Source organism: Cyprinus carpio, chromosome A24 (genome assembly GCF_018340385.1).
Source record: "Cyprinus carpio isolate SPL01 chromosome A24, ASM1834038v1, whole genome shotgun sequence".
Lineage (NCBI taxonomy): Eukaryota > Metazoa > Chordata > Actinopteri > Cypriniformes > Cyprinidae > Cyprinus > Cyprinus carpio.
The window spans coordinates 2,719,331-2,735,427 of NC_056595.1; the positions used below are offsets into that span (position 1 = coordinate 2,719,331).

Sequence of the window (16,097 nt, forward strand, 5' to 3'; positions counted from 1 at the left end):
GACATAAACACAAATTTATTCATAACTGAAATCCAGATGGGTTTTTTTTAACAAAAGTCATTCATGCTCTTTGTTTGGAGGAATTGAAGTACAACTCAAGAAGTATGAAATATCACCCACAAGTGAGCACACTATAAGTTGTAAAAAAAAAAAAAAAAAAAAAAAAAAATGAAGGCAGGGTTTTAACAAGGCAAAAGCAAAATCTAACATCATGTATCCCTGGTTTAATAATAAAGCTATATTGGACAACCAGAAAAGTTTAAACAAATCAGCTATTATAAAGCAATGACCTGAAAAGTTTTCTCTTTCAGAAATTATAAGTGGGAAAAAGCTTCCCAAAGCATTAAACACGACAAACCATTAAATACTGCTAAAAGTTAAAATGCTCCAAAAATAGTGTTCTTGGGCAGACTGCAATCTTACATTTAGGCCCCGTCCCAACTAGCGCACTTGATGTGGGTTTGAGGTCTTGTGTTCTGTGCTGCACGTGCCTGTGAAGCTCACGAGAACGGAGAGTGTCCCATTTGTCATTCTACAATTCAGAAGGGTGCTCATAAGTGCCTCATATCCATGATTGTGATTATTACTCTTTTTTTTTTTTTTAATACCTACGGGCCACTAAAAGTCAATCAGAAAACTCCTGACTGCAGAATTTACATACATTTCAGGGGATTCAATTTATTGTGTAAATTTTTTCATCATGTTATTATTTTATAACTAATTGCAGTGTGTTAATGTGTTAATTGGCAGGTCTATTTTGAAAACATGCATTGTTTATGTGTGTGTGTGTGTGTGTGTGTGTGTGTAATACTCTAGTGTGTGTGTGTGTGTGTGTGTGTGTGTAATACTCTATCTCACTTCTGTGTTGTGTGTGTGATTCGTGTCTGTGTGTGTCACTCTGTAGTCTGTTATCTCCCGTCAACCCTCCTCAGTGTATGGCACAGCACTATTATCAGGTAGTCTTCATCAGCAGGTTAATACAGCGAGTGTGTTAATCTGACAGTCGCAGACAAACCACTTAAGAGAAGCCGAGGGAGGCTGAGGAGGCACTCTAGTGTGGTCACCCTCTGTCAGTCTGTTCTGGTACTGCCCACTCTAGTTCTGGTACAGTGCCGTTCATTGGGGAGAAAGAGGTTCTGAGAGTTGGGTACCTTGAGGGGAAGGGGGTAAAGTGTGTGATGATTAAAGGAGTCGAATTGTAGTATGGTGTTATACGCTACTTGAGGAAAAAAAGGTGGAAGAATTTGTGTGATAGTAGGGGATGGACTTCTCATCTGAGGTATCCATGTCTCTTTATAGATTATACTTATTATTGTTATTATTATTATTAAAGAAATCAATACTTTTATTCAGCAAGGACACATTAAATTGCTCAAAAGTTACAGTAAAGACATTTATAATGTTACAAAAGATTCATTCATATTTTTCAGTAAAGACATTTATAATGTTACAAAAGATTCAATTTCAGATAAATGCTATTCCTTTGATCTTTCCACTTTCCAAAGAATCCTTAAGGAAAAATAAGGTCCCCGCTTATTGTGTGTGTGCATGTTGTGGGTGTGGTGATGAAAGTGTGTGTGTTTAATAACTTAAACTTCTATAGTTGTGTGTTTAATAACTTAAACTTCTATAGTTATTTTGATTCATTTTATCTAAAAAAAAAAAGTTCCTGAATAAACCCACTGAGCTATAAATTGGCTTTGGCATGGAAATCTAATTTGGTTTGTTAAACACAGACCACTTATTATTGTTATTATTATTTTAGCATTTTTAAAGAAATCGGATGCTTTTTACACAGTTTGCGGCAAAAATTCTGTGAAAAACTTGATAACAAAACACATTTTTAGATATTTTCCAAAATGCTTGTGTAAAATAAAGAAAACGGCAGTTAGAAATACTGATGGACTGTAAGTGTTGTAAAATTCTCCAGTTATTAACATTTTCTGACAACACAAAACCCTTCCATCCCACTTCCCTTTGTTCTGTCCATTCTTTCATTAACAGTTGCTTTGCGAAACAGCACGTCCAGAAGTAAGCGATGGCTCCTCAATTTGCGACGCAGTGTGATTTTCCTCCTGGACTTTTCAATTCGGACAAAGTTGTGCTCACAGCGAGCCCGACTGCTAATGCACTCCCCGTCAAAGAAATTACCGTCAAGCATTTGCTTATTTTTGTACTTTTCTTAAAATAACTACTCCTTTAAACAATCCATCCCTCAGAGTCTCGGCCAAAGGATGAGGAAAAGAGAAATGGAGGAAGAAGAAAAAGCTCATTTGATTCAGCCCGAGATGTGTATCTCCCACCTGCTGCATTATACCTTGACAAGCAGCCTGTGTAGCAGCGACTTGAGAGAGGTGGATTCACACTGCCAGTTAGATTGATGTAAGGCTGAGTGTATATGCTACATCTTCACACAGTTTCACAGCCGGCAGCTCTTCCCTCTGACAGCGCCGCCAATCAATCAGCCTGACAGCGACTGCAGCCAATCAATGTGATGGCACTACACTGTCAGATTAATAGCCCCGCCCATCACTCTGACTCACAGGGTTTAGTTTTAAAGCTCTTTTATGTCTTTATATAAAGAAGAGATATTAAACAGATACTGCATTAAGATAAAATGCTACAAGATTATATTTCAAGATTCATTCATTTTCAACCTAATGCACCGGTGGTACAACAAACATCAGAGACAGCGCTTGAAAAAACGAGATTAGCTTTGAAGTAGTTAAGTTTAATCACTACTGCAGCTGCAAAGACATGCAACATTAGCTTTACAGTTAATTAGTTTTATGTTTGAGGAATAAAGGAAGTCTAAAGAAGATAATCATCTGTGTGATACATGAGTTTCCACAGCATTTCCCCCACGTCTCCCTCAGATTAATCTATTTTGTTGTAGCATCCACATATTTGGATAAAAGTGCCTGTCAAATGACTAAATGTAAAAAATAAAAAATAAAAAAAATAAATTAAAAAATAAATAAAATAAAATAAAATAAAATAAAATAAAATAAAATAAAATAAAATAAAATAAAATAAAATAAAATAAAATAAAATAAAATAAAATAAAATATTCTTGGTTATGTGAAAGTTATGAAAAACATTAAGGGAATGTTCCATTTTATCATTATGGGAAAATTACTTTTAAGTGATCTCTGAACTACCTGCAACTAGTAAGAATAAACATTTAAACAAGTTAAACCAACGTTCAACTAAAATGTTTCAGACAAACGTTCCATATATGAAGCATAAGTAATGTGCTAATGTTTAAGAACATTATTAAAGACCAAATAACTTCAAAAAGACATTCTATTAACATTCCTGGATGAATATTTGCTCATAACTGGGCTGGCTGTTAGCTGAATCATAAGGACAAACACATCTCACAGAGCTGCTGCTAAATGTCACAAATGATGACCTCACTCTCGCAAAACACCGTGGTGTTCATTTATTCCGTAACTTATATGATGGTATCATGTTAATCCAAAATATGGCTCATTTTCTCATTTTATCTTTTTTTTTTTTTTTTTATCCTGTTCAAATGTGATTTCCGGGACTCTGTCTAAATGACTACATGCTAAAATGTTCTGCCACTGTGATCACCTCAAGTGCACAAGGCATTCGCTACAGTAATGACTGTCATTCAGAGGTAGATTCATTCAGAATATTCCTCAAAATGTCTCTCTATTGGCAGAATGTGGTTAGCGAGTCTCCAAGAAGCACCAGTCACAGAAACGTCGTTTTAAATGAAGGACTATTAATGCACCCATATATGCCGTTTTTTGGCACAGTGCCTATTTACGCAGTTTAATGGGGCTAACCTTTCCCATCACACACTTAGAGACACCTCTCTGTGGAAATCAACAGGTGTGAAGGGCAAATTCAAACTGGTACACCACCTCCCCTTAAATGAAAGGAAAAAGTCCCTTTATGTGTGTTTAACGTGTTAAAGTAACACTAAGAGCAACCTGAACTTACAAGACTACAAGAATCCAACATCTACAGCACGGCTGCTGAACAGAGAAGGTGCAGTTTCACACCGTACCTCCAGAAGGTAGGAATATGTTATATGTGACAAGGAAAGAAGAGACACAAATCTATTTAGCTATTTGTAATCTGAACTGCAGAAAACCGCATGGAAGCATCTGTATGTGGTTTGAAAACCAATTAAAATTAGATTTTTGGAAATGCATTTTGGTCTGAAAGGTCAGATCACATTTCAAATAGTATTTTTGTGTCATTCAGGATGTGATTCTTTAATGTCAAACACAATGCAAGTCAAACAAAATGATTTATTATTATTATTATATTATTATTATTATTATTATTATTAATGTTGTTGTTGTTATTATTTTACTTTTGTCTGTTTATACCTGCCACAATTTAAATTTAGATGGTCTTGCATAAACACTCAAGCAAATAAATGCATTTAACTTATTTATTTATTTAATTATTTATTCATTCATTTAATTATTTCAATCAGGACCAACTGTAATTAAACAGAGACCAGTTTAAATAAGTAAGTAAATCAAAATCTCACATTATCCGAGAGGAATTATACCAACTATTTGCATATTTCTTTCCTTTGTTCTTTCTTTCTTTCTTAACTATTTGCATATTTCTTTCCTTTGTTCTTTCTTTCTATTTTATTCTTCTTTTTCTCCTTTCATTCAGTATTTAGCGTTTTCTCTCATTTCAGTCTGTTTTCAAGCTTTTAAGTTTCATTCCTCATCGCAGCCAGCGAGACGACATTATCTCTCTAACCTTGTAGCTCAAACCCTGCCATGTCTGCTTGTTTTGTGGCTGCTGAAGACTGTTTTCCTGACAGTGATGCAGCATGGTTTGTCAGTCAGGTCTCCACCTTGGTCCTTTAGGAAACAACCTCTGACAAACACGACAGGGTCCATACATCAAGGTTCGTCCTCATGTCCTGCAGTGCGCAAAGTTACATGACAGACATTCTGTCATTCAGAACGTCAGCAACGGACCATTTAATGTGATGTGTTATTGTTGCATTTTTCATGTTTTCACAAACAAAAATAATGTGTCATGCAAATGACTGACAAGTGGTGAAACAATCGTCAGGAGCGCGGGGCGAGTTTATGAGATGTATGACAATGTGTCAAGCCTACAACAGCTGAAGGGAGCCATCTTCCCTCAGGTAAACTTTCTCAAACTTTTGCCTTTTTACTTTCCTCCGGAGAAGATGTACAGCTAAACTCTCTGAAGTGCTGAAGTTTTAGAATTTCTCTGCACTGACACTGAGAAGAATGACTTTCACGCTATTTGAAAAAAAGTGTCAGTGCTACCATTTCTGCAAACCAAATAAGACAGAATTCTGAGTTCTGATAATAATAAAATACTAATAAAAATACAATAAATACTTATTTTCAATATTAAATAGTATCACTGACATTGATCATTAATAAAATAATACATTTATTTATTATTATAAATTATTATTATTATTATTATTATTATTAATAAATAAATATTTCACTATAAATGCATATTATATAAAAGAGTAATGCTAAGTATAATTTTATTGATAATAAAATAAAAAGACCTATTAAATAAGCACCAAAAATAATAATAATAACTATTTTTAAAAAAATTATTCTGGTTCTGGCACTTAAAAAACAAACATAATATATATAAAAAAATTATTCTGGTTCTGGAAATTAAAAAAAAAAAAAACTTACATGCTTTTTCCATGTTCCACTCTAACATGCTTATTCCAGGCTCCACATAAAATAATAAGTACTATTTATTAAGTGATAAGTGGTAGTAGTAGCAGTAGTAGTAGTAATAACAATAATAATAATTTAAAATTTTATCAGACCACTCCCCATTATTTCCTGTCCATACTGTCAAAGAAAGTGACTAAATAGGGCCAAAATGAAGAAGAAGAATACAAAAAGCAAGGCTTAGCAAGTGCAATTGGCCATCAGGCGCCTTTGACATTAAATCTGAGGAGACTGACTCATCGTCACACTGCGATCAGAACACACGCAGCAGACAAGGTCAGAACAGGAGGATGAAGAAAACGAGGGCTGAAGGAAAAGCAGGAGGATGAGGATGAGGAAGAAGAGGGTTTGCATCAGGTACTAAAGAGCTTATTGTTCAAGACTGAGGAGTCGATTGTGAAATGACAAGCATGACGGTGAAAGGATTGGTCTGCCGATTCCAATTGTCTGGCAGGACTAGAACTGAGCTGAGTTTGAGAGAAATCAGGACTGACTTGAAAGAGTCATGCTGGATGAGACACGGGGCTTGAAAATGACATTAACCCCCATTTACAAAACCACAGGAGCATGCTGGGACTGGCTGGGCTGAGCCTGCGTGTGTCCAGCTGCTCATTCATTCCTGCATTTAAACCAAATATGTCAGGAGGAAACAGGTGGAAATGGAAACAGAAGGTCAGGACATACAGTAAACTGACAGCATGTGTGCATACATAGTCTTGCAGAGCATAAAAATGACTATTACGATGCAGGCATTTTGACCAAGGACCGTCCACATAGACAGGAAGAAGAAACCTTTAAATGGCATGTGAACTGACCCGTTTCCTTTTAATGTAATATATTCATAAAGCAGATATAACCCTTTGAGCAATCAAGTGAGCTCAAGGACATCTGGTTCACTTGTTTAAGGCCGTGTGTCCACCAAAGTATTTTTTTTCCCTTGACGCTGGGATACTTTTTAATTGTGTGTTTTTTTCTGGTCACATAGAGAAAATGCTTAACTTTGGGTGAAAGGCAGTGCCAGTGGTCCAATCACAGTGAAGGAGGGGCGGGGCAAATATCGCCAACCGTCACATTGTACATTTTTAATTCAAGAAATGATTGCATTCCTCAACAAATATCCTTTTCTGTTCAGCAGAAGAAAGAAACTCATCCAAGGTTTGGAACAACTTGAGAGTGAGTAAATGATGACACAATATTTATTTTTGGATGAGCTATCCCTTTAAAATTGTTCAAAGATTCAATGCTATAAACATCACAATCTTTGGCAAATCAATTAGATCTTCTTGGAGCAACCTGGTAACTACCAGCAGACTGATAAAGCCATTTACAAACTCCAGGACAAGAGTAAAGTCAGCTGTTAGCTGGTTTGAAAACGCTTTGTGTGAAATGATACATCAGGGCCATCTGAGGCTAAGACTAATATTTGAGTGTTTTTTATCAGCTTACCCATCATTCTTCCCATCATGGTGGGTCGTGGGGTGTGGTTGTCATCCAGGCTCTCTCCAGGATACAGTGTCTGAGAGATCCGTCGCTCATGTTCGTCTCGTGAAGAGTTCAGAGGCATAGGCGGGCTACCAGGAGCCTCCTGGGAAGAAAAAGAAAAAAACACACTTTCTTTTTAATCTTTCGGATGCTTTATTTTTCTTGCCTATTTATGAAATATTTTTTCTTGCTTTAAGTACAATTATCAAAAAATTTTGTCAGGTGTATGCCTAAAACAATGCAAAAACAACAAAAACCACAGAACAAAGAGAAAAAGAACCCCCCCCCCACAACAAAGACAGTTGTTGCACAGCTTGTAAAGTACATCTTCAGGATCTCATCCGCAGGCTCTAGTGGTAATAGAGGTGTTACTGTGCTCTTTTGATTAGGCTGTTGGTGAGTGTGGTCTTTTGTGAGCTCTCATGTCCTTAGCATTATATACTTCCCCCACTTTCTCCCAAAGGAACTTCTCCTGAAGGAGGCTATGTTGAGAATGAGGGTCTGCAATGATTCCTCACCCATTCTCACCTCCTGGGCTCTGGCCACAAGGAAGACCAAGATCCAAGCCTCAAAGGACCAATGGGAATGTGCACAACCTAGTAAGGTATTTTACATGCCTCAGTGTTCTCGATAGTTGCCAATCATTTTCTTTCTTGCCCAATTCATCCATCATTCAACATATCCACCTGTCCGTCTATCCATCCATCCAACCATCCATTGTTCTACCTATCCATCTATCTATTCATCAAATGCAAAAACAAAAAAACACAATTCACAAGCCGTATTGAACCATGGATGCCGTACCGAAAGGTTCAATATTATATTGAGGATTGTGGCATCCCTACTGTCTATCCAACATTCATTCTATCTATCTATCTATCTATCTATCTATCTATCTATCTATCTATCTATGTATCTATCTTTTTTTGTATCTATATATATATATATATTTCCATCCATCTATCCATCCATCCATCCATCCATCCATCCATCCATCCATCCTACTGTCTTTCCAACCACAGGGTGTTCTCGATAGTTGCTAAGTGTTTTCTTACTGAGCCCACAACCAACCCTCCTTTGATATTCTAATATCTAGGTATGACTCAGGACATTTTTTACTTGATTTATAGTATGCAAACATTATGCGTCAGGATGCCCATCACACAAGACACATCTTACTCTGCTCAGGAGGTCTGTGGGGCAGCGTTGGGGACAACAAACGCTGTATTCGGGAGGGAAACTACCAGACTGTTTAATATAGATGAGATGTTTAATGAAGTCTAGAGCTGCTGACTTATCTCGCTGGGGCTGATAAAACAGCACGGGTACTGACGCATAGAAGGGGTCACCGCAATTACAACTTCATCCGACGCAAGTGCCACGGGCAGCCTGACAATAAACCGCTCAGCCTGACTCTCCTCAATGAGCTTTTCATTACAAAACCAGGATTTGTTTTATGAACCTTTGTTGAAGTCTGACAGTTGTGACACAATGAGAGGAAGATCAAATGGGGAAGATGGGGAAGTATTTCTTAAAGGAAATAGAGGGTGATTGGTTGAACTGATCTGCTTATGGGAGACACAGATCTTTAGAGGCACAGTGTTTGGGACTGAAAGGAGGTGAACAGTTATTATGAACCCATTTATTCTGCCTTCTCCAGACATAATCTCCCCTAATCTAGTGCTTCCTCAAACAGGATTAGCCATGTGTATTAAAACACCCCTTCTTGTCTGCCTGCTTTTTGTGTTGTGATTGGCATTCTTGTGTGTAGTTTGTCCCGCATTTGTCATTCATTTCTAACCTATCCATCTATCCATCATTCTACCTATCCATCCTTCCATCCATCCATATAACTATCCATCATTCTAACCATGTGACTATACATAGTTCTTCCTATTCATCCATCCATCCATCCATCCACCATCCATCCACCCATCTATCCGTCCTTTCATATTTTTTTCTATCCTTCCATCCTTCCATATAACTATCCATCATTCTACCCATCCAACTATCCATCATTCTAACCATGTGACTATACATAGTTCTTCCTATTCATCCATCCATCACCCATCCATCCGTCCTTTCATGATTTTTCCTATCCTTCCATCCATTCATCCATGCATTGTTTATTAAATTTAACTTTCTTTTATTATTTTTTTTCTTTCATTATTTTAATTATTCTTTATTACTTTCAATTATACACCATAATTTTACATATCCTTCCATCCAGCCATATAACTATCCATCATTCTACCATCCATTATTTTACATATTGTTCCATCCATCCATTGTTCTACCTATCCACCTATATATTCATCATTCTACCTATCTATCCATCCATCCATCCATCTACTAGTATATCCTTCAAAATATATGCAAATGAAATCATAATTATGAATAAATGCAACAACTGAACATATATGCTAATGAAATCATAATTCTGAATAAATGCTATGATTTTCATTTGCATATATTTTGAAGATGGTATATACTTCAAAATATATGCAAATGAAATCATAATTATGAATAAATGCAAAAACTGAACACTTTCACATTAAAACACAGCTGAGAAAATCCTCAGCACAGAGAAGATTCTCCTTGTCTTCATAGCAGCATCATATAGTCATTCTAATCCTTTCTCTAACACACACACACACACACACACACACACACACACACCACACACACACACACACACACACACACACACACACATTTCCAGACTGGGCTGGCCTCCTGATGCTGTTTATGAGGTCTTAATCCAGCGTCCCTCTCCCTCTCTCAGCCTGTAATTACAGGTCTTAAGCTGTCACATACAGCCTCTGCTCTGTCCAGCTCTCTCCAGAGACCCAGACAGCCTCATTAGCCCTCTCTATCGCATCTCTCCAATCCCATTTTCTCTCTCTCCCGGCACTCATTTGCTCGGCGGTACGAAGAGCAGATGAACCCCTTATGACAGATCTGTTGTCCTCTCTCACATATTTTCAGTCTATTTTTCAAGTAGATTATGACGGCTACAAGCACCCGAGGCTGTGCAGCTGTGGGTTGAACTGCTCAAATTTACCCTGTGAATACTGTGCTTTTGAGCCAGTGACAGTTTATTATGTGTCCCCATAATGGGTGAATTAATTCTCTCAGCGGTGAGAGTAGGGGCACTGAATTGGTACAACTGCTTTAGTTAAGGGAGCCAAATTTTACACATTTAAAGTCAACATTAGTCAAGGTTTCTTGCACTCAAAACATTATAATTTAGTTTATCCTGGCCATTAAGCATTGAAAAGGCTGTGTTTTGATACTGTACCTTTCATACTTCTTTATGTAAGTGACCTTTATTGTGATTGGCTAACCTTAGTGACCTGTGTGGGACCACTGTTTGAATACTGCACATGAGTTGATCTATAAATACAGGCAGTCCCATGATAAAGCACTCATGCTTGTGGCGTCTACAGCATGACTGGAGAGAAGCGATATGAACAGACATGATAAAGCACTCGAGAGAAGCGATATGAACAGTGAATGAATTAATTAAAAGTGGTAAATCATTGTAAAATTTCAGATTTACAGATTCATATTTATAGATTTTCTCATATATTTAGATTTAAGTATATTTTACAAATATATTTAAACATTTTGTATATATAATATAACTGTTTTATATATTTAGATGTTTTATATAATTAGATATTTACTATAATTACTTTAATTACTATATTTATTTTTTTTACTATATTACTATATTACTATATTATTCATTTATATTATTTTATTTTATAATAAATAAAATTATATAAATAAATTAGAATTGTTAAGTACATGTACAGTAAAAGGCTCATTATAATTCATTAAAACTGAAACTAAAACCATAAAATAAAACTTTTATTTCAACATTTCTCATTCTAACTGAGTTTATTTTTTAATTTAGTTTGATGTGATAAATTAACAAAAAAAACATTTGATGGCATTTTTACAGACAATAAAGACCGAATAAAAGCTACACTGATGTTTTCTGTACACAACTGTCTCTGTTCACCTCATGAAGGGTGAGTGAGTGGCTGTCGTGACACCCAATCTCACAATGCCACTGTGTGTTAGTGTGCTGCCCTTTCATTCAATCAATTACTTTCTCAGGTGCACCAATTGAGTTTCCCTGCTGAGCTGAGATTGGATTACAGAGAGTGTCTTCATTCGGAGCTGGGCTTCTGCTCCCTGGACACCTCCAGTCAAACAAACCTGCCTCGTACACATATCCGCCCTTTCCTATTCGCAATTTCTTTGTGACACAAAACTACATTTCCTATGATGCTTCTGTCCTCCTCATGAATCCCAGTCACAGTGATATGACATCAGTAAGTCACTGTGAGCTCATGTCAAAAAGGTAAATAAACTAATGAAGGATAGATCCAGAAGTCCTTCTCTTATTGCCTGGTGTGTGTGGATGCGTCCCATCATGCCCCGCTTCGCCCCGTGGAGCGGCAGTCTGGCTCAACGCTAATAAAACCATAATTTAGTAGTCAGGCTGATTGATAGCTCTCTCAAGACACAATCGATCAGACCCTCATTTCAGCAGGACGGTTTTCTGAAGCCAGCGTGGCACTTCCTTCCTGATGTCAGCTCTCATGAACGTCATGTGGACACACACCACATGGGTTGTGTTTATGCATAGGAGGCACTTTTGGGATTTAGTTTGATGAGAATACTAATGAATTAGAATCTGAAATTTCTTAGGCCTGTTCCACACCGCATGCTAAGGTAGAAAGTATTTATTTTGGCACACATAGTAACGGGTTCCAGCACTCAAAAATACTAAAATGTTTTTAAATGGATATTTTTATTGGAAAGACAGTAAATAAACTAAACATGCTTTGATACAATACAGTCATGCTGTACCTTTATGCACTGGCATATTTTTCACTTGTTATGGAGAAACAATATTTGAAAGATAGTATTTTTAGTACATTTGATTCTTTTTGTTGCTTTTTGCATTGGAATATAGACACATATTCGTTTAGAGCTTATTTGGCAGTATTTAGAGCTTCATTTGACAGCTCGTTTCGTCTCTCCTGTTGTCTCTCACATCAAAATCCAGACACATATTATTTTAGAGATTTTTTGGTTAGTTTTTGTTAATTAATGGTTGTTGTTTTGTGTTTTTTTTTCTCCTGATTCAGAATGGGCAACAGTTTGAAGTTAAAACATCTTGGATTATTGTGTTGCATTTATCAGCTGTTTGGACTCTCATTCTGACGGCACCCATTCACTGCAGAGCATCCATTGCTGAGACACTGATGCAGTGCTACATTTCTACAAATCTGATGAAGAAACAAACTCATTCTAATCTCAGATGGCCTGAGAGTGATTAAAATGATTTTTTAATCTCTTTTAAGAAGTCCAAAAATCAGCCAGCTGATTCAAATCAAAAACAGATTTCTCTGAAAACAAGTCTTGATGCTTTTAAATAAATGCATCTTGTTTTCAAGGGTTTTATATATATTTTAACTGAGAAAAAGACAAAAAATACCCATTAAAAACAGGATTTTTGCAGCATAGCAGAAACACAGGTGCAAACTAGAGTCTCAGCTCTGTTACACAGCAGAAATGCTGTCAGTGTTAAAGAACAGTGCACGCAGTTGTTGCACTTTCGATGTTGCTTTGCTTGCATCTTGTTTAAATAGTGTTAACCAGACTTTAGATTTTTGGATTTCTGGCAGTTAGAGCTCAACATCTACCAGGTTTACTGAACTCCTCTGAGACCAATCTACAAAGTTCAAATAATCACAAGGAGTAAATAATAGAAGGAACTGAGAAACACTTCTAAGAATATCTTAAATAGTACTTTTGTAAAACATCAGACTATCTTTGGCTTGATGCAAATTCCATACTTTCAAAGGACTGAGCATCTCTGAGTGAGGACAGGTGTGTGCATTTCTCAGCTCCTGAAGGATTTCCAGCCTGATACTGAGCTGTGGTGCAATCGCTTTGATTTCTCCTTCTCTTTGTATAAAAAGAAAATATCCTCAAAGAAACCGTGAATAAAACAGTGGACCAGAGGGCCCTTCACAGTTCTGCAGACACAACTCATGAATATGCATGAAGATGGGTGTGTCTTATGAAAATTCACTTTTTAGGGATAGAGACTCGGGAAAAAAGAAGTGGGGTGGGTGCTGTTTTACCAGACACTATACATAAACAGTTTTGTGCAGCATAGAATGTTTGTTTATATCTACAATGCATTTGTAAGTGTACTAAGGGCTAGCTTCGTTACACAGCAGAAATGCTGTCAGTGTTAAAGAACAGTGCACACATGATGTTGCTTTGCTTGCATCTTGTTTAAATAGTGTTAACCAGGCTTTAGATTTCTGGCAGTTAGAGCAGACTGCATCAAACATCTACCAGGTTACTGTACACCTCCTCTGAGACCAATCTACAAAGTTCAATAATCACAAGGAGTAAATAATAGAAGGAACTGAGAAACACTTCTAAGAATATCTTAAATAGTACTTTTGTAAAACATCAGACTATCTTTGGCTTGATGCAAATTCCATACTTTCAAAGGACTGAGCATCTCTGAGTGAGGACAGTGTGTGCATTTCTCAGCTCCCTGAAGGATTTCCAGCCTGCTACTGAGCTGTGTGCAATCGCTTTGATTTCTCTTTGTAGAAAAAAGAAAATATCCTCAAAGAAACCGTGAATAAAACAGTGGACCAGAGGGCCCTTCACAGTTCTGCAGACACAACTCATGAATATGCATGAAGATGGGTGTGTCTTATGAAAATTCACTTTTAGACTCGGGAAAAAGAAGGGGGGTGGGTGCTGTTCGTGACACTATACATAAAAACTGAACTGCAAAAAAATATAATGTTGTTTATATCATAAAATGGCATTTGTAAGTGTATTATTGATTAAATTTATAAACAAAAAAAATTTTTTAAAACAGAGTTGCATCATGAAAGTATTTTTAACCACATAATTCAAACAAGTACTGATTTTTATTTTTAGTATTATTATTATTATTATTATTATTTTCATTTTAATAAGTATTTCATGATGTTTTCATTATGTCAAGCCCAATATTTACTTACTTTCGTGGCACAATGTACAGAAACTACAAATAATACACTACAAAACTCTATGAATCATACAAATACTATAAATAATATGTAAAAAATAAATACATAAATACCTATAGATAATATTTTTTAGCTCAAAAATGTAATAACCCTATAACATTTATGTCATAAACACTTCTCGATTCAAGCGTAATGATGGCGCTGTGTCACGGACGAACACGAGCCAGTTTAACAGCACACTAGAGGCGTGGAAAACTAATTGGACACACTCAATCCAGGGAAATGTATTAATTTCTAATTTGAATAATCCAGTGCTGATAGGCTCAGACGCCGACCTTTATGAGGAGGAACATACGCCTCCAATTACCCACAATCCTCAGAGGCTGTCTTTGAACACTCTGCTGAACTTCGATAAACATTTATAATAAGAATATCGTCCCGTAATTTTACTATGGCGGGGTAAAACTCAAAGTCGACCATCATAATAAGCTTTAAAGTATTTGAAGAAATTAATAGAATTCAAATGACTGCAAGACTTTTAATTGCCTGAGAACTTCTGACCTTATATTAATAGAAACCGAAAGCCATCGATTGGAACCGCCGCCTCTCTGAAGCTCAGCCTCAATTATTGAACTGAAGAAGAAAACACAATGACCAATAACACATTACATCTTTATCTGGGTCAAGACAATCCCTTACGAAGAACATCACTGCTTCAATTACCAAAGGCAGTCTGAGAGATAGTCACTTCTCAATTTGAAACTCATTTCAGACAAGAGCCTTTCACTCAAGTCAGCGGCTGATTATTAAACCCTTCATTTACAGTTTGAGCCTTTGGATCTACTGTAATTGTGACACAATCAGGTCACTCTCTGCATGTCAGGTCTTTCCAAGTTCCATCTATGAGCTGAAAGAGCAAGTGCCTTCAGACAGAAACTTCAAATCATAAAATGCCTTTCTAGACAGCATTTAAAAGCATTATAGGCGCTCAAGACACAAACGCTGCTCCAAAAGGTTGGAAGAAATCATGCTGCCTTCTGAGATGTCAAAATCTGACGTTGCATCACATGTATCTGAAGACAGCTTCCTATGCAGCCTCATCTTATTAGTATTTGCATGTTAATTTTAGATGGTTTTATAGACACTGAAGCATATTATATAGTCATAGTGACAACTAACATATAAAAGTATTGATGTACGCTCAGCTTTAGAAACATAAATTTACTTGCATATTTTAATTCCTTAATATTTCTATAAATATATTTGTATAATTATTTTTTTACAATATATATATATATATAGTCCCTCCACTAACCTAAACACTTCTCAACAACAGTGTTATTTACTATTAAATATTAATAAATTTTTCAAATTAGGTTTCATTTTTATACTTTTAGTTTTATTTTTAATTTTAGTCATTTTGTCATGTGTTTTTGTCATCTCTTTCAGTTTTAGTGTTAGTTATTTTTGTACTTCTACGTAAACCTGTTTTATTTCAGTTAGTTCCGCAAGTTAGTTTTTTCTAGTATTTTACTTCAGCTTTATTTCAATTACACATTCTTTAGGGTTAGTTTTAGTTAATAAAAACACTACTCAAAAATATATAAAAGCATGTGTATATTTTTAAGATTATTTGTATATTTTTAAGTCTATATATAAATAATTACATGATTCTAACACTTGAAAGTTTAAGCATTGATAGAATGAATGAATGCCAACATTGAGCATTTTTAATTATTTACTTATTATTAAATACCATAAAATCAACCTATTAATACAGTCAATTCAATATTGTATGGACATA

At 36.0% G+C, this 16,097-nt stretch overlaps 1 protein-coding gene across 1 annotated transcript in view; it reads right to left on the reverse strand.

Moving 5' to 3' along the window:
* Positions 1 to 16,097, reverse strand: part of pard3aa (par-3 family cell polarity regulator alpha, a) — a 426,774-nt gene that overhangs the window by 170,131 nt on the left and 240,546 nt on the right. Inside the window, 1 exon segment of the mRNA XM_042714045.1 lies at positions 7,191 to 7,329. Within this exon segment, the coding sequence (XP_042569979.1) occupies positions 7,191 to 7,329 (139 nt within the window).